Source organism: Lynx canadensis, chromosome E1 (genome assembly GCF_007474595.2).
Source record: "Lynx canadensis isolate LIC74 chromosome E1, mLynCan4.pri.v2, whole genome shotgun sequence".
Taxonomy (NCBI): domain Eukaryota; kingdom Metazoa; phylum Chordata; class Mammalia; order Carnivora; family Felidae; genus Lynx; species Lynx canadensis.
In genome coordinates, this window is record NC_044316.2 from 19973296 (window position 1) to 19991279 (window position 17984).

Sequence of the window (17984 nt, forward strand, 5' to 3'; positions counted from 1 at the left end):
GTAAATAGTATCTTCTTTCAGAACATTGTTGGGAGGATAAAAGAAGATATATAAATTGCCTAACCCAGTCAGAGAGGAGAGCAATGTTGATTTCCTTTACAGGTCCCTTTAGGGGACAACGTATTTTTTTTGGATTGTCTTCACCCAGAGAAAAATATTCCTCATATTGAACTGCCTCTGTTATATTTTTAGCCCTTCCCTTAGGCTCTCCCTTCAGTGGTCACATAGAAGGTCTTTTCTCCGGCCACTTGACAGCCTTTCAGGTATCTCTGATTTTAGTTGAAGGCACTGGAGATATTAGAGAGAAAACTCCAGTTTTTTTTTCTTTTCTGAGCCGAGGAGTCCAGGTAGCCGTTAGACTTTGGTGTGACTCCCAAGAGGGATTTATTGAGTGAATGGGGCAAGGATGATATTTCACTTTCCAACATCAGTTCTCCCCGGCACTGGTGGGTTTAATCACAGGCTGGCTATGATTCTATAGGATCCTAGCCTGGAAAGTGTGTGCGCGTGCGTGTGTGTGTGTGTGTGTGACAAATGTCGTTAGACACTTGAACGCCTTTGAATGGTGCTATCCTTTGCCACATTGCGAGCACTTTATAAGATCGTGCATTGCCCTGAATGAGTGGTTAAACGTGGAAGCTACAAAGGAAGCCAAACGGCTCTCCACGAATACCTAGGCGAGGGTTCAAAAACTCCTCTCAAGGGCGAGCTAAGGGAGTCGCCGCTAAGAGGTCTTTTGGGGTGGGTGGAGACGAGCCTCCGGCTCCAGTTCTTAGGCACCGCCTCTTTCGCCCGCGGGCTGACCGCTAGGCGGTGCTGGGGAGTTTGCCGCCCACCAGCCAAGGCACCCCAGTGCTCACCCTCACTCCTCATGCCCTGCCCGGCGGAGAGACTACAACTCCCGTGGTGCTCTGGGAACGGGAGGGTGGGAGGGGCCATGAGAGAAGAGGGACGCGAGGGCGGGCTTTCCGGGAGTGTGTTTCCGGCGTCGGCGGCCGCGGCCGGGGACGGTGTGAAAGCGGTAAGATGGCGGCGGCGGCGGTGGTGGAGTTCCAGAGAGCCCAGTCTCTACTCAGCACCGACCGGGAGGCCTCCATCGACATTCTCCACTCCATCGGTAAAGGTCGCCGCGCCCCCTCCCTGACCCTGCCGGCTCAACTCGGCCTGTGCGGGTCGGCGGCGGCGGAGCGGGGCCGGGCTATCCGGCTCTGGTGCTGCTGACTCACTGTGTGTGAGGGGGGCCGGGCCGGGGGCACAGGCCGCTCGCAGCTCCCTGGAGCCCCCTGGGTCCCACCCGGGTGGGAAGCCCCGAGGCAGCCCCGGCGTTCCCTCGCCGGCTGCTGACTCACGGTGGGCTCAGCGTGGAGTGGGAGGGTGGGCCGAGCCGGGGCCCCCACCACTCCCCAGCCTTGCCCCGGCTCTGGCCCATGCGGGCTGGCCCGGGACCGGGAGCAGTGCCGGCCGGCGGGCTTGTCGCAGGCAGGACTAAGAGCCTCGAGTTGAAGGGCCTTGGCGAAACCCGCCGTAGACAGGGTTTCCCGCCGTTGTTATCAGCACAGCCCGCTCCGGGTGGCAGCGCGAGCGCTCGCTTTGCTCTTGGAGTTTTCTTCCTCGGGACGCTGGGAGCTGCTACCTCTCCCCAGCCTCCCATCGGAAGGGTCCACTAAAGGGAGACCTCTCTCTGAATGTGGAAAATACCGAGGGGACACACACTGACAATTGGCATTTGGTTTGAAGAGGTGCCCGAGACGTTCCTTTGCCCCCGTGTGGGGTGTAAGAGCGAGATGGGACCGTCCGACTCGAGGAGGTGACTAATCGCCCTGGTCTCCCTTGTAGAAGGTGGGAAGTGAGTTCGGGGAGTTAGTTGTCAGCCGCGGAGTTCGAGGAACGGGCCGGCTGCACACGGCCGGAAGAAATTAAAGACACTTTTCGGTACATTGTAGTATGATTGCCTTAGCTTTGCGCCCAACAGGGAAACTGAAATGGGAGCTCCAGCCAGTCCCTTACGACAGGTTTCTATCGGGATTCAGCTGTGAACAGAAATTTGTGAGACAGAAGGCTTTTAATGTTCAGTCGTAAAGGGTTCGGTTAGGGCATGGGCTTGCTCTTCACTGCACATGTAGTAATGTGATCTTTTTAATGTAGCTTGAGAAGATTCGAATTGGATCAACAAGTAGTGTAAGAATGCACGTGTATGTGGGACCTCCAGGATGTTGGCTTTCGTGTTGACTTCCTAGTCTGTTGTATTTTGATATTCCTGACTTGCAGGGGAGAAAAGACAATGACAGGATCTTGATGTCTTTGTCTTTGGGGTTTTTGGAGGCTCGGAGAGGAGATGGGGGTTAAGATGCATCTGTGGATGGATCGTATTGGTAAATGAAAGGTTTTCGTTTTGAAGTTCTGATCTTGAATTAAGTTATTATAGTTACAGAATTGAGTCATCTCAGTCACACATGTATTTTTATTCTGTGAGTACACACTAATGTGAGAAGTATGGATTTTATTTTCTATGTGTGCTTAGTGCCTAATATTTTGTCTTTTATAATGTGAAACTATTAGTAAAAATTGTAGTTGGAACATTTTGTGATTTCCACTCTACTAGGAGAGAGTTGCCTGAAAACCTCCCTGTTAGAGCAAGCTTGAGTCATGATGGTTACAGCCGTACTTTTTCCAGACTCCATCATGGAGTATCAAAATCTTGGTTTTTGTCAAGTCATGATGCTTTGTAAGAGAAGTGATAACTAGTGATGATCGCTAAAATTATCACCACAAACTTGGAGAGGTTATTCAGTGTGTGAGTGGTAGAGTAGTTATTAACAGCTGAAAGTGGGACAGATAGAACAAAGTTATTTTAACAGGTCCTGCATCCATTACAAAGCACCAGTCCTTCCTAAGGATCACACTGGAGCTTTGATTGGGTTGTTCTTCCTGAATGGCTTCCTAGAACTGCTTATCCCTAGCACACCCATCAGTGAGGCTTTACACAGGTTTAAAGTTTATTGAAAGACTTTTGGCTTTTTACTCATCAGTAACTTAGTCATTTGATTTTAGTTTGTGGCAGGTAAACGTATATGTATGTTTAATATTTTCAGTAACATAGTGCCCAGCATGGGGCTTACCACCACCAGTAAGAAGAACTTGTTTGAATTTTGCTTTAACCAAGTGACTGCAATGGAAATTTCAGTGTAGGTGGGTAAGGGAAATTCTAATTGATAGAATGAAAAGGCACATTTAAAGTCAGAGAGAAATCTATTTTTATGATTTACATGGGACGTATCCCACATGTTGATTTCACTTTTAGAGTTTGTGCGTTTGTTTGTTTTTAGCTATCTAGAACTTGTCTTTTGGTGACAGTGTTTGTAATTGGTCTTGTGAGGGTGAAATTTCCCTCAGTCTTCATTTTTTGTCAGAATTTTAAGAAGGTTTGCATTTTCCTCTCCTAGTGAAGCGTGACATTCAGGAGAATGATGAGGAGGCAGTGCAGGTCAAAGAGCAGAGTATCCTGGAACTCGGGTCTCTCTTGGCGAAGACTGGACAAGCTGCAGGTAAGTGCTGCAAATGGCTTGCTTTCTCTTTTACCTGAAATGTTGGGTGAGGTTTTTCAAGTTTCTGTAAAGGATCCTAGGAATGCATCCACACAGTTTATTGGTAGTCATTTTATTGTCAACTTGTTGAGCTTCGGTTCTTTAGGAGGAAGCTGGGTGAACTTTAAACTCTGTTCTTCCGTGGAACAGTTTTGTTCTGCGGGTGAGGGAAGCTCCTGGCCCTGCTGGGATATGGTGGTCTCTGATTTGCTTCTGGCTGGAATTTTCACTGTGTTCCCTTACATAAGGGCAGCAGCACGGGTAGCAGCAGTCTTCAGTGATTTCAGCTCTGTTATACTTAAGATGGATAGCGACTTGGGCCCTTGTCTTGAAAATGACTAGGGACTTTGCATCCAAGTGAGTCGAAGAGAGAGAGAGAGAGAGAGGGAGAGCGAGAGGGAGGGAGAGCGAGCGAGAGAGGTATGAGTTTCTTTGGGGGGGGGGGAGAGTGAGAGAGAGAGTGAGTCCTTTTTTCCTGATACAGAGTAAGTAAGACAACAAATGGAAAGAGCCTTCCCGAGATTTCTCCACTGTTACCTGGGACTCTGTGCATGTCATTGCCCAAACATTCTAGTTGTAATTGAACCACTGACTTTGTAGGCTTCAGATGCTATTCTGATGATGGGTATGTGTGACCTTGGAATAAGAGACCAGGAAGGGTCTTTGACCAGTAAAGTGGTAATAGGGTTGAGAGAGAAGGCTGCTTAAGCTTAAAACGGGTGATTTTTTGTCAACTTTAAAGTGAATTTAGATCTTATTTAATTAAGTGGATTAAGCTCTGGTAAGTGACCTCCTGGATTACTTTCCCCGAAATAATATTCCCCAGAAAGTGTAAGTTAGCAAAACTTCTTGAACTTGAGAACTAAGATTTTTCGCAGTTAAGGATAACTAACTTATTATTAAGCTTAGGCAATAGAAAGTTGAGTAAAGATGTATGCAATTGGGAGGATGCGTTTGTATGGGTTTTGTATCTTACTTAAAATATCATTAAAAATATTTATGATAAAAACAGTTTTTAAATGCTTACTATCAACTAGTTGCATTTTTAAGCACAAAAATGATTTAGTTTATTGCATCCTCAAAACAACTTGATAATGTAGATACAATTGTCCATTTTCAACCTAAGGAAACTGAACACAGAAAAGTTAAATAACTCACCCAGTCACTTATTTAGTATGTGGGAGAGCCAGGATCTGAATCAGTTAGTCCCACTTCAGAGCTCATAGTCTTATGGTATAATGGTTATTGCTTTCTGTAGTTAATCATTTATGGATTATCAATGGTTGGTACTGGTTTTTTTCCCTCCATTTAGAAAATTTATTTATTTACTTATTCATTTACTTATTTTTGAGGTTTATTTTATTTTTTTTAGTAATCTCTACATCCAACATGGGACTTGAACTCATGACCCCAAGATCAAGAGTTGCATGCTCTTCTGACTGAGCCAGCCAGGTGCCCCTGTGTTTTTTTTTGTTTTTGTTTTTGTTTTTTTTTAGACTGATTTCCCTCCTATTTAACATATTTATGGATTTCTTTGGACTGTCAGTTAATGTGAGCTTGGTGTTGCATAATAGTTTTGATAATTAGTCCATACACAATATAATTAATAAGGTAATTTTCTTGAAAGAGGTAGAAAGTCAGATAAAGTGATTTAAGGTTTTTCGGTTGTTGAAATATCCAAATGTTTGTTTTCCTCCAGTAGCACGGATAATTACAAGTAGCATGTAGTATAGTCAACACTTCAAAAATTTATCCCAAAATATTAACTATTCTGTTTGAATTTTATTTATTTATTTATTTCTGCTTGAATTTGTTTATAATTTTTTTTTTTTTAATTTTTTTTAACGTTTATTTATTTTTGAGACAGAGAGAGACACAGCATGAACGGGGGAGGGGCAGAGAGAGAGGGAGACACAGAATCGGAAGCAAGCTCCAGGCTCTGAGCCATCAGCCCAGAGCCTGATGCGGGGCTCGAACTCACGGACCGTGAGATCGTGACCTGAGCTGAAGTCGGACGCTTAACCGACTGAGCCACCCAGGCGCCCCGAATTTGTTTATAATTTTATTTATTTATTCATTTTATCTTCTTATTCCTTGCCCTTCTCCTTTTGGTGACTCAGTACCTGAGAACTTTAGAAGTTCTTTCCTTTGATTTTTGGTTCCCTGAGAAGAGATGTCTATTCCCAACCTGCAGTTTTGTTTTATTATGCATTTAATATACAGCTAGCACTGTGCTAAGTACTCCATTAAAAAAATGTAAGATAAGGTCCCTGACCTACAGCAGTCATTTGGGAATTAGTGAGTAAAGCAAGGTTGGATGCATGATAGTAGTTGAAAGTGGTGCTGAGCACCATCAGACATGATGGCCGGGGTCAGGATCTGCAGGTATCATAGCCTGAGATTCTAAAAGGATTATGTTGAATTCTGTGAGGTTCTAAAAAGGAAATTCTGGTCATATAAATATAAATAAATAGGAGGAAAAAGTCAGTAGATTCTGTGGGAATAAAAAAAAATTGGTGAGTCTTTGGCAACGAAGAGGTCATTTGTTTTCTGGTTAGGGTAAGAAGAGTAACACTCAGCGTTTAGAGCAACTACTGTAATGCTAGCAGGTGTTAGAGGGAAGGCAGGCTGCTTAGTTCATGTTTCACTTCAGCCTTTTCCAGGAAGGAAAATGATTTTCAAAAAGAGAAAGAACATATCAGAAAGAGAATTAAAGCCAAGTTAGGTGAGAGAAGAGAGAGCAGATAGTCTCTTTAAATAAGTTCAAGTCTCTAGGCTCTGACAGTTTTTGTCTTTTAATATCAAAAGCGTAGTTCTAGCAGATATATTTATAGAGCCACTATTATTATTCTGAGAAAAGTCATGGAGGATGAAGAAGTATTAAGAAAACTGAGGATGGGCAAATATTATTTCTCTTTGCGTGAAGATAATGAGAAGAATAATTTCTAGACACTTTAAACTGGTAATCATTAATATCTGGGACAGATTATTTGATAAGTAGGTTTTAATCACTTAAGACAGTGGGTTTATTAAGAAAGGATTATTCCAAACTCACCTCCATTCTCTTCTCTGGTTAGCCTTATCAGACCAGTAGATTTGCAGAGCTCCATAGGCAGGGGCTTGCCAGCTGTTTTTGTAGATAAAGTTTTGTTGGAACACAGCTACACCCACTTGTTTACATATTGTCTGATGGCTTTTGCACTACAGTGGCTGAATCGAGTACCCGCCAGTGAGACCACATAGCCCAAAAAGCTGAAAATATTTACTATCTGGCCCTTCACAGAAAAAGTTTGCCCATTTCTGGGTTAGAGGAATGATACAGATTACATGTAAGCAAGATATTTGAACATTTTCCATAATATTAATGATAGGTAAAGGGTATGAAAATCATTTGTCAACCTCAAGGGAAGTCTCTAGCATCATGTCCTGGGGATCTGTCCTTATTTTTCTGGTCAGCATCTGGCATTATGGCTAAAGCCATTTCAGAAGGCCTGCTTGTTTTTGTAGATGACTCAGTACAGTAGAGGACAGGATTAAGATTCAGAGTTACTGCCAAAGCCAGCAAGATTAAATTCAGTGTGGTAAGTATAAAGATACATACTTAAAAGTATTTATCAAAACAGGGAGATGGGGAATTACCTGTCTATGCAAAAAAGACCTTAATGGACTTGGTCTAAACAAAAAATGCTATTAGGAAAAAGGAAGTAGGCTACCTTGTGTTACATGTGGTGGCGAGATCAAGAGAATTAGGCCATGGCTTTACTGGTCAGATCCTACCTGGAGAGTTGTTTCCAGTTCTGGGTTACCACAAATGGTATGTTTGCAAACTAGAGTTTATTCAGTGACAAGGAATCTAGAAACCAGGACATTGGGGGAAGAGTTGAAATAGCTAAAGATGGTTAGCTTGGAGAAAGGGAAAGTTAGAGAGATATAAATGGTAGTTATCTTCAGAGATTTGAAGCCATGTGGAAAGAGGGTACAGACTTGTGTTTTAAATAAAAGAACAATTTAGTTTGACCAACATCCGAATAGTTTACTTTCTGAACAATTTCTGTCATTAGAGATTATTCAGAATTGTTCTGTCATAGTAGGAAATACTGTGGGAGAAGGGACATCGTATTAGTCTACTTTTATTTAGTTATTAAAAAAATTTTTAAGTTTATTTATTTATTTTGAGAGAGAGTGAGTCGGGGAAGGGCAGAGAGAGGGAGAGAGAGAATCCCAAGCAGACTTCGAGCTCTGAGCACAGAGCCTGATGCGGGGCTTGAGCCCACTAACTGTGAGATCATGACCTGAGCCGAAACCAAGAGTCAGATGCCCAACCGACTGAGCCATCCAGGTGCTCCTGTACTAGACTACTTTTAAAAAGCTATGATTGTGAGGGCGCCTGGGTGACTCAGTCAGCTAAGCGTCTGACTTCAACTCAGGTCATGATCTCACAGTTCGTGGGTTCGAGCCCCGCATCAGGCTCTGTGCTGACGGCTCAGGCTGGAGCCTGCTTCAGATTCTGTGTCTCCTTCTCTCTCTGCCCCTCTCCTGCTTGCACTCGGACTCTGTCTCTCAAAATTAAATACTAAAGAAGTTTTTTTTGTAAAGCTATGAGCATATGATTAAGATTTGTATAAATGTAAAAAGAATTTGAGAGGGAGAAATCAGTGTGGTCTGGAGTTGTCATGGAAGACTCAGCAGGACTTTAGCTGGACCTAAAAGGATATGTAAGGTTTACATAGGTCAAGAAGGTGGGGGAGAAATTCTACATGGGAATGCAGCAGGAGTGAGACATGAGAGCAGAAGCATGTATAGTCTATGCAGGGATGAATGGAGTGGCAGAATGGGAAAAACCTTAGTGGAATCAAAGGTCAGTACTGGAGAGTGAAGAGAAAGATGAACTTTTCTATGTATAAAGTTCCTTTTGTACCTGACGCAGCCCCATGCATCCTGTTACTGTTCAGGCAGATGAGGATTTCAGGACCCTGAATTAGCATTCTTGGGAGGGTGAGGTTTGCTTGCCCTGAATTAGAATCCTCAGGAGGGTGAGTCCACAATTGAAGAATATTAAAGAGGCGGTGGCACTAAAGTAATTTTAACCTACATTCCAAATACTTTCTTAGTTATTGAGTTGAAATATTCTACAGTTTTTACTCTTGTTTCTAAAGATGTTCCCTTAAAATTACTGTTCCACCTTCTTTTCCTGTATAAGAGGAGAAAGACTTCTGTGGTGGACACCTGTTTTGGTCATAGTTTAAGACTTAAGCTTTGCAGATTAATGAGGAATTTTAAATATATCTTTAATGGATAGTATGTCTTTAAGGGGAATACATCCTAACTTTTCTGTGAAAAGTTTATTCAGAAGAGTGCCAGGGAAGGGATATTGCTAAAAGTCTAACCTGGGGAGAACTTTGAAAAGGGAGGAGGAGGAAACCTGGAATTGAAAATCTTCATCTGTTTAAGGGGGAGAGCTGCCACGGTGGACTTGGAAATTCAACAACAACAACAAAACAACCCTCCTGTAACCTGATCAGATTTGTTGGCTATGAGGGAGTGATTTTCGCCTCAGGTGTCAGAAGCACAGCATATTTCACGTTCTAGAAAACTGTGTTCTGAGACTGAGGGCTTTGCTTTTTATCTCTCATTAAGATGGGTAAATGAGGCCTAGAGACGTGAGTTTTTCCCAGGGCCCTCATAGTAATCCAGGAGCTGAGTACGGAATGGAATACATATTTGGTATATGTTGTTGACTCATTTTTGCTACTCTGTTACCTGCTAAGAATGCTTTATGTTCCTACTATGCTTCATTTAGATGGATTTTATGAGCTTGGATCATTATTTTAATGGGTATTTTGTCTCTAATATTGATGTTTACTTTTTCTTTTCTGAATTACCTTCCACGCAGAGCTTGGAGGACTCCTGAAGTATGTGCGACCCTTCTTGAATTCCATCAGCAAGGCTAAGGCAGCTCGTCTGGTCCGATCTCTTCTTGATCTGTTTCTTGATATGGAAGCAGCTACAGGGCAGGAGGTAAGCTACTTTAATGGCAGAAGGTAGACCGTACGGAAAAAAATCTGTTTCAGTGAGAGAAATGCCTGCCTGCACTGTGGTGCTAATGTGGAAGGGACAGCTGGGAGGACAGCTCAGGACTTATCATGTCAGTTTCTCTTTGTTACAGGGCATTTGATACTTTGGGTCTGTTCCATGCTTTGCTTTGTAAGTGGAGATTGTCAGTGGTCCCTGGAATCCTCATTACATCAGGGTTACAAACTGATTCTTGTCTTTGAGGTATTGTATTGCCACACCTTTGTAATGTTTTCTGTGTCTGTGGTACCTTTCATTCTGTGTCACAAAGCTCCTTGTGAGCACTAAGTCTTGTGGCATCCCTTCCTGGCGTGTTTTGTACCGCATATATGCCTTTATTGAGGGGTGAGCGTCCATGTGTTTGTGTCTTGTGTGTGCGGAAGTGACTCTGGTGTACCTGTACCTGTACGTGTTGTCTGCAAGTTCAGACCAGACCTGTATTGAAGAGTGCCTCTTTGGAATCAGTGCCTGTTTGGAATCAGTGAGCCTCTTCTGAACTTTTAAAGATAGCTGTATTTCTGCACTTCAGGAGGAGACACCACCAAAGTTAAAACTTACTCTGTAAAAAGCAGCAGATTCAAACAGGGTATATTGTGGTTGCTTAAATCTGTTTGTAGGAAGAATATAGTTGTTGTCTTTCCTATAGACACATTGCTTAGTAGTCACCGAGTGCCTGCTGTGTGCCACGCACTGTTTCAGTACTGGGGATACATTTGTAAAAACACAGTCACTGCTCTCATGAGGCTTATATTTTAATGAGGAAGGCAGACAGTAAATATATAAAATGTCAGATATGTAAGGACAGGGGTAGGAATTGCTGGTTGGTTATGTGTCTAATTGTTTTCTGTAATCTCTGTGGCTATACAAGTAAAAGGTATGAAAGGGCACAGTAAACATTGAGTAAATAATGAATTTCAGAAATCTAGGACATATGGATCCCACTTTGAAATCAGGTCTTTTGTAAAATCTGCTCTCTAGTCTTAACGATTCTTTGAAACCTAGTTTAAATACCATACACCAAATTTATTTGTAGAAAATCCATTTGTAGAGAAGTCTTCAAATTTGTGGCAGAACTATGTTTCATGATGGTAGGTCAAAAATATTTATTTATTTGTTTATTTATTCCAAATGTTTACTTATTTTTGAGTGAGAGAGTGTGTGTACGTGTGAGCTGGGAGGGGCCCAGAGAGAGGGGGACAGAGGATCCCAAGCAGGCTCCGTGCTGACAGCAGAGAGCCCAACATGGGGCTCGAACCCACGAACTGTGAGATCATGACCTGAGCTGAAGTCAGATGCCCAACCAATTGAGCCACCCAGACACCCCAAAAATAGATAATATTTAGATGGCTGCCTTTTGAACCAAAGCATTAGAACTATTTTTATGAATGACTTAAAAAAAAAAGTGATTTTAAAGGAAGGGGTGTTAGTCTAATCTAACTCAACTTTCAAAAAAATTTATCATACTTTGTTCTCATGAAAAAGTGACACCATCTTTTGTTTGAAATAGGGTGCCTTATAATGGGCTGACCAAGAAACATTAGTGTGAAACAGATTGATGTGTGTTACTTGGAACTTTTTTTTTTTTTTTTTTTTTTTAATGTTTATTTATTTTTGAGACAGAGACAGAGCATGAACGGGGGAGGGTCAGAGAGAGAGGGAGACACAGAATCCGAAGCAGGCTCCAGGCTCTGAGCTGTCAGCACAGAGCCCGACGCAGGGCTCGAACTCACGGACCGCGAGATCATGACCTGAGCCGAAGTCAGACGCTTAACCGACTGAGCCACCCAGGCGCCCCTACTTGGAACTTTTTAGGCAGGAAAAATTAATTATCAAAGCTGCTCCTTTGTACACCGACGTCTCTGGAATTTGTCCCTTCACAGAGCGTAGAGTTAACTCCATGGATAGAGCTGCATTTGTTTAATCTTCAGTCTTCCTACTCCTTTGTGGAAGTCTATTAAATCATAATTTAGCACTGTCCTGTAATTGGCTAGTGGGATTTACTGGCCTTATCATGTGGCCCCATGTCTGATTAGGCCCTCCTGTCTAACATATCCTTGTCTCTGCTTTACTTTTCTTCATATTTATTTTACTTTTAACATCTGTTTACTCCTTAGAATATAAGTTCCGTAAGGGTAGCTACTTTGTCCTGTCCATTGCTGTACCCTTGGTACTTAGAGTAGTTTGGCGCAGAGGAGCTACAGAACTAGTATTTGCTGGAGGAGTGTGTGGATTATGCCTTCCCTGTGGTAGATGCTTAGGAGATACTTTGTTGAATTAAGACATAAATTTATTGAATTGAGATAAAAGTGTGTTGTTACTACATTTCTCTAGGGGACTCAAGGTCTCTGGCTTGGGGAAATTGGAGCTAGTGTTCATCTTGGAAAAATCTAGGTTCTTTTAATATTTGATTGAGTGATGGGAAAGGATGGGGAAGCAGTTATAGGTCCCTGTCACAGTAGTATTGCAGCCTGAGGCAAAAGTTGTTTCAGAACATTGTTAAGAGGGCTAGGAGTTTTATGCTGGGGAGTTTGGTACCCAAGAGGTTGGAGGAGGGAATTTTTCCTTACCTTTTTCTGATTGGGGATTGAGCAGAAGTCAGATAGATCTACAGAACAGTTTTCAGCTTGTCATATTCCAAAAGGTGAGGATTGGGTCAGTTACAGCACTAAGGGTTGGAGCCCAGAAAGTGAGGATGTATGTGTGATGTAAGGGGGTGGGGTAAGAGAGTGAGGGGATGGTTGGCAAGGGGAGAGGAGTGGAGAATTGGGGTGAGGAGGGGACTGAACCTGACTCTTGCCAGAGTGAACTGAAATTTCATTTTTTTTTTTTGTAATTTTTTTTTTTTTAAACATTTATTTATTTTTGAGACAGAGAGAGACAGAGCATGAACGGGGGAGGGTCAGAGAGAGGGAGACACAGAATCTGAAACAGGCTCCAGGCTCTGAGCTGTCAGCACAGAGCCCGACGCGGGGCTCAAACTCACGGACCGCGAGATCATGACCTGAGGTGAAGTCGGCTGCTTAACCGACTGAGCCACCCAGGCGCCCCTGAAATTTCATTTTTTAAAAAGATTCATTTTTTTATTTTATTTTAAAATTTATTTATTTATTTTGAGACAAAGAAAGAGTGCGTGTGTGCACACTTGAGCAGGGGAGGGGCAGAGAGAGGGGAGAGAGAGAGTATCCCAAGCAGGCTCTGCACTGTCAGCACAGAGCTTGATGTAGGTGCTCGAACTCATGAACTGTGAGATCATGACCTGAGCTGAAATCAAGAGTCAGATGCTTAACTGACTGAGCCACCCAGGCACCCCTGTAAACTGAAATTTCAAAATTAACTTTACCTTTCAGGGATCTCTAGGTAATTGACTATGGAAAGCCATTTTTTGGTATAGTCTATCCAACTGAAACCACAATGGTACATTTTAAGAAACCTTATATTGAATCCTGTTATTGAAACAGTTATTTCAGTGGAAAGGAGTTCATGCTAGAGGACTTCAGACTTGGAATAGTAGTAATTTTTCTCCCATAAGGATTTAGTTAGTAAAGTCATTTTAAAAATACTTAAATGTCTGAATGGGAGTCCGGGGAGTCAGAGCCTGACTCTTGATTTCGGCTCAGGTCACGATCTCACGTTTTTGTGAGTTCAAGCCCCACATTGGGCTCTGCGCACTGACCTTGAGTGGAGACTGCTTAGGATTCTCCCTTTCTCCCTTTCTCCCTTTCTCTGTGCCCCCCCCCCCCATCTCTCAAAATAAATAAATAAACTTAAAAAAAAAAAAAAAGAAAACTTAAACGTCTGATTTCGACCACATCAAGGTTTAGTACTCAAATAAGGGCTTCCTCTAGAAGCATGGGCTTCTCATACATTCTTATCCCCTTTATCAGTCATTGTCAGCGTTAACAAGGCACAAAGCCTCAAACAAAATAGTTGTGTAGCAAGGCCAATGGCCTTTAAAATTTTTACTTAATTTGAGGCACTGGTGTCACCAATTACAGTCCTAGATAGTGCAGAATATGCACACCTGTAATGGGTAACAGATCTCAGTTCAGTTTGTAAAAAAGTCCCTGCTTTAGGAGAAATACCAGTACTGACCTGAACGAGAGCACTGGAGATAGGGTCAAGTTCTGATCCCAGTAGCTGTTACGTGACCTTGAGCGAGTCACTTGACATCTGGACTGTCAGGGAAATGGGGACAGGTGAGATGCTGGAGTAGAATTCAGTGTTTCTTTTTTTTTTTTTTTTAATTTTTTTTTTTTTTCAACGTTTATTTATTTTTGGGACAGAGAGAGACAGAGCATGAACGGGGGAGGGGCAGAGAGAGAGGGAGACACAGAATCGGAAACAGGCTCCAGGCTCTGAGCCATCAGCCCAGAGCCCGACGCGGGGCTCGAACTCACGGACCGCGAGATCGTGACCTGGCTGAAGTCGGACGCTTAACCGACTGCGCCACCCAGGCGCCCCTAGAATTCAGTGTTTCTTAACTAGAGGTCTACATCCAAGTGGCCAGGTTCTGTTCGAGACTACTGAATCAGGAGCCTCGGCGTCCATTTTTGTATTCTCTGAAAAAGCTCCCTTTGTAAAACTGGCATGGTAAGCATTTCTTAGCCCTCCCAAGACTTACAGGACTCAGGACTCTTGTATTTTCATTGTTAAACACATTCAGCAAAGTATTTTCAGTTCCATTCACATTATGAACTGATCTGACTTTGAGGTTGGCTTTTCAGAACATAATGCAGAACACTGAAATTGTGGTTGGCTTGCTTTTATTTTAGTTTTTGTAGAATTTTTATTAGGTCGGTTGAATTTAGTGCTGGAGATTAAGTAGCCACCAGGGGGCCTCAGTGAATTGTAAAGGTTCCAGTGACTCTTATGGTGGTGAGTCCGCTAAATACCATGTAATGTCATCTGTTTCTTTTTTTTTTTTTTTTTTTTTAACGTTTATTTATTTTTGGGACAGAGAGAGACAGAGCATGAACGGGGGAGGGGCAGAGAGAGAGGGAGACACAGAATCGGAGGCAGGCTCCAGGCTCTGAGCCATCAGCCCAGAGCCTGACGTGGGGCTCGAACTCACGGACCGCGAGATCGTGACCTGGCTGAAGTCGGACGCTTAACCGACTGCGCCACCCAGGCGCCCCTGTCATCTGTTTCTTCACTGAGCTTGGAACTTAGGATCTAAAGGCAGATGATCTGTCAATCTGGATTATGTTCCTTTCCTTTTCCTTCCTTACACACCTCTTAAGAGAACTTTGGATTTATAAAATTTTTTTTTTTTCCACGTTTATTTATTTTTGGGACAGAGAGAGAGCATGAACGGGGGAGGGGCAGAGAGAGGGAGGCACAGAATCGGAAACAGGCTCCAGGCTCTGAGCCATCAGCCCAGAGCCCGACGCGGGGCTCGAACTCACGGACCGTGAGATCGTGACCTGGCTGAAGTCGGACGCTTAACCGACTGCGCCACCCAGGCGCCCCAAGAGAACTTTGGATTTAAAGACCTGTTGTATTAGCAATTAGTTCTCTAGAAAGTTCAGTTTCTTTTTATCTTATGCTTTCATTAGGAATCTTAATAACAAAACTTGCCTCAACGGAAGTGATATAAGATCTTAATATGTATATAAGTGATATAAGTAGTTAATATGTACTTTCTCAAAGCTAAGATGTCACAGATGCCTGATGGCATGTAGACCATCTAGCGACAACACTCCTTTAAATCAGTTACTTTGCATGTTATATCACTGTTTGGGTGGCAGATAGAACTGGGGGTTCAAAGCACCTTTATTTATTTTTATTCATTTTTTTAAAAGCAGGCTCTGTACTCATTATGAGACTCAAACTCACGTCCCTGAGATCAGGAGTCACATGTTCTGCTGACTGAGCCAGCCATGTGCTCCCAAAGCATACCATTAAATAAAGCTTTAAAGTCCTTTTAAGTGCTAGGCTAATTCTAGTTTTTTTTGTTTTTTGTTTTTTTTACTCCGTTTAGTATGTGCTAAGTGTATTGTATTGTGATGATGAATCGGTTGGTTGCACTTCTTAGTATTGGAAAGGGCCTTTAGAGTCATATAAGCAAGTGTTAGGAACAAGGCATTTGTGCTTAGTCTGAGAATTTCTCCCCTTTATTACCAGTGGGTTCGTATTAACACATTACTGTTACTATTTGCAGAAGTTTCTGCTTTAAAGATTTCTCATCCATTGTAGAAATCTATATTCCAGGGCTATATATGTTGGAAGTTCTGGGTTCCTTTTGGGAAGGTAGGAGAGGAATCTTAAAAAGGAAGCTCTTTTCCAAAAGAACACAATCTAAGCACAAAAATACTTTGTGTGTAAAAAACCAAGTTGATTCTCCATTATGATATAACCATTACACTTTGAGATACTGTGGATCAAGGCATGTCCCCTGTGACATTAAACAGAGCAACATGGGTAATATATAAGGAGGGAATTAAAGTTGTTCTCCAAAGCAAGGTCTGTGGGAAGAATGTGAGGACATAATGTTGCACGTACTGTCTCTTCATTGCAGGTCGAGTTGTGTTTAGAGTGCATCGAATGGGCCAAATCAGAGAAAAGAACTTTCTTACGCCAAGCTTTGGAGGTATGTGCCTACACTAGTACTGATTTCAGGTCTTTGGGCATTAGACTGTGAATGTAATTAACACCATTCTGATCAAAAGTATTTTCAGTAATTTTGTATTATCCAGGCAGCCAAAGGTTATTGATAGTAATCCCACTCAGGAGAATACTCTGGTGGCAGTTTTGAGATAGACCTGTTTGGCTCAGAAGAGTAAGCAGTAGCACAGTAAAGTTAACAATCACTGGCCATGGTAGGAGATAATGGGCTGGATTTGGTGCTCTCTCCAGGACTTGTGTATTCAACAGTAACAGTTCTGTGACTGTCAATCTTTGATTTCTTTCTTTGGCCTTTTTCTTTCTTTCTGTCAGTCAATGCCTTTTCTCTTTCCTAGGCAAGACTGGTGTCTTTGTACTTTGATACCAAGAGGTACCAGGAAGCATTGCATTTGGGTAAGTAAGCTGGTAGAAAGTAATAAGGCATCCTAGCTGGCTAAATAAATGTATTCTGAACCTGGCCACTCTTACTAGTTACATACTAACAACTTATGTTCTGTTTACTTCTAAGAAGGATTTAAAGTGGCTTACATTTACTGAACCTGTCATGGAAAAATGCCATTTGGAAGTTCTGAATAACTACCCAGAGTTAGTCTGTCAGATTTAGAAACCAAAAGGATCAAACTGCAAGTGTTTGACTATTACATTTACTATACTTGTTTATAATTATATTTAAAATCTCTTTTAAAGCCCAAGAAGTTAACTGGTGCAAATGTATATGGCAGCTAGAGTGGTCCGACTAAAGGCTTTCCCTGTGTGGCCTTTAAACACCCTGGAGTCTTTGCCTGCTGCTTTTTTTTTTTTTTTCTTTCTTCCTTTTTTTTCTTTTTTCTTTTTTTTAAATTAGTGGGTAGATCTGGACTATTTTCCCCAGATGAAAGATTATGGTTCTCTATTAAAGTTGAAAAAATTGCCAGTATTAAGTTTTTATCCAGCAAAATGGGATTTCATATGATTCAAATAGTAGCATTAAAAAAACAACAGTTTTATTGAGATGTAATTCATAGACCATAAAATTCACCCTTTTATTTATTTAATAAAGTTTATTTAGAGAGAGAGCGCACACATGCATGAACAGGGGAGGGGCGGGGGGGGGAGAGAGAGAGAGCAAGGAAGGGAGAGAGAATATGAATATACTGACATGGGGCTTGACCTTGTGAACTGTGAGGTCGTGACCTGAGTCGAAATCCAGAGTCAGACACTTAACCAACTGAGCCACCCAGGTGTCCCCAAATTCACCCTTTTAAAAGTGTACAATTCATTGTTTTTTTTTACCACTGAATTTACACGAATACAGTATATTCACAGTTGTCCAATCATTCCACAATCTGATTTCAGAACATTTTCATCACCCCAGAAAGAAACCTTGTACCCATGTACCCATTAGTTATCACTTCCCATTGTTCCCCACCCCCTACCAGGCAAGCATGAATCTACTTTGTGCCCCTATGGATATTCCTGTTCTGGACATTTCTTATAAATAGAATCTTGTAGTATATGGTCTTTCACTTGGCATATTTTCAAGGTTCGTCCATGCCGTAGCATATATCAGTACTTTATTCGTTTTTATTGCTGAATATCCATTGTGTGGTTATGCCACATTTTATTTATTTATTGTCTTTTTTATTTTAGCCATCTTCGTGGGGGGTGCAAGTGGTGTCTCATTGTGGTTTTGATTTGCATTTCCCTGATGACTAATGATGTTGA

The 17984-nt window shown here is 42.2% G+C and overlaps 1 protein-coding gene across 1 annotated transcript in view; it reads left to right on the forward strand.

Moving 5' to 3' along the window:
* The first annotated feature begins 976 nt into the window (after nt 1-976).
* The window catches only part of PSMD11 (proteasome 26S subunit, non-ATPase 11), a 31127-nt gene continuing 14119 nt past the window's right edge, over nt 977-17984 (forward strand). Inside the window, exons 1-5 of the mRNA XM_030295522.2 lie at nt 977-1117; nt 3444-3545; nt 9478-9602; nt 16174-16245; nt 16616-16673. Of these exons, the coding sequence (XP_030151382.1) occupies nt 1027-1117; nt 3444-3545; nt 9478-9602; nt 16174-16245; nt 16616-16673 (448 nt within the window). The 5' untranslated portion in view covers nt 977-1026. The remainder of the gene's footprint in view (nt 1118-3443; nt 3546-9477; nt 9603-16173; nt 16246-16615; nt 16674-17984) is intronic.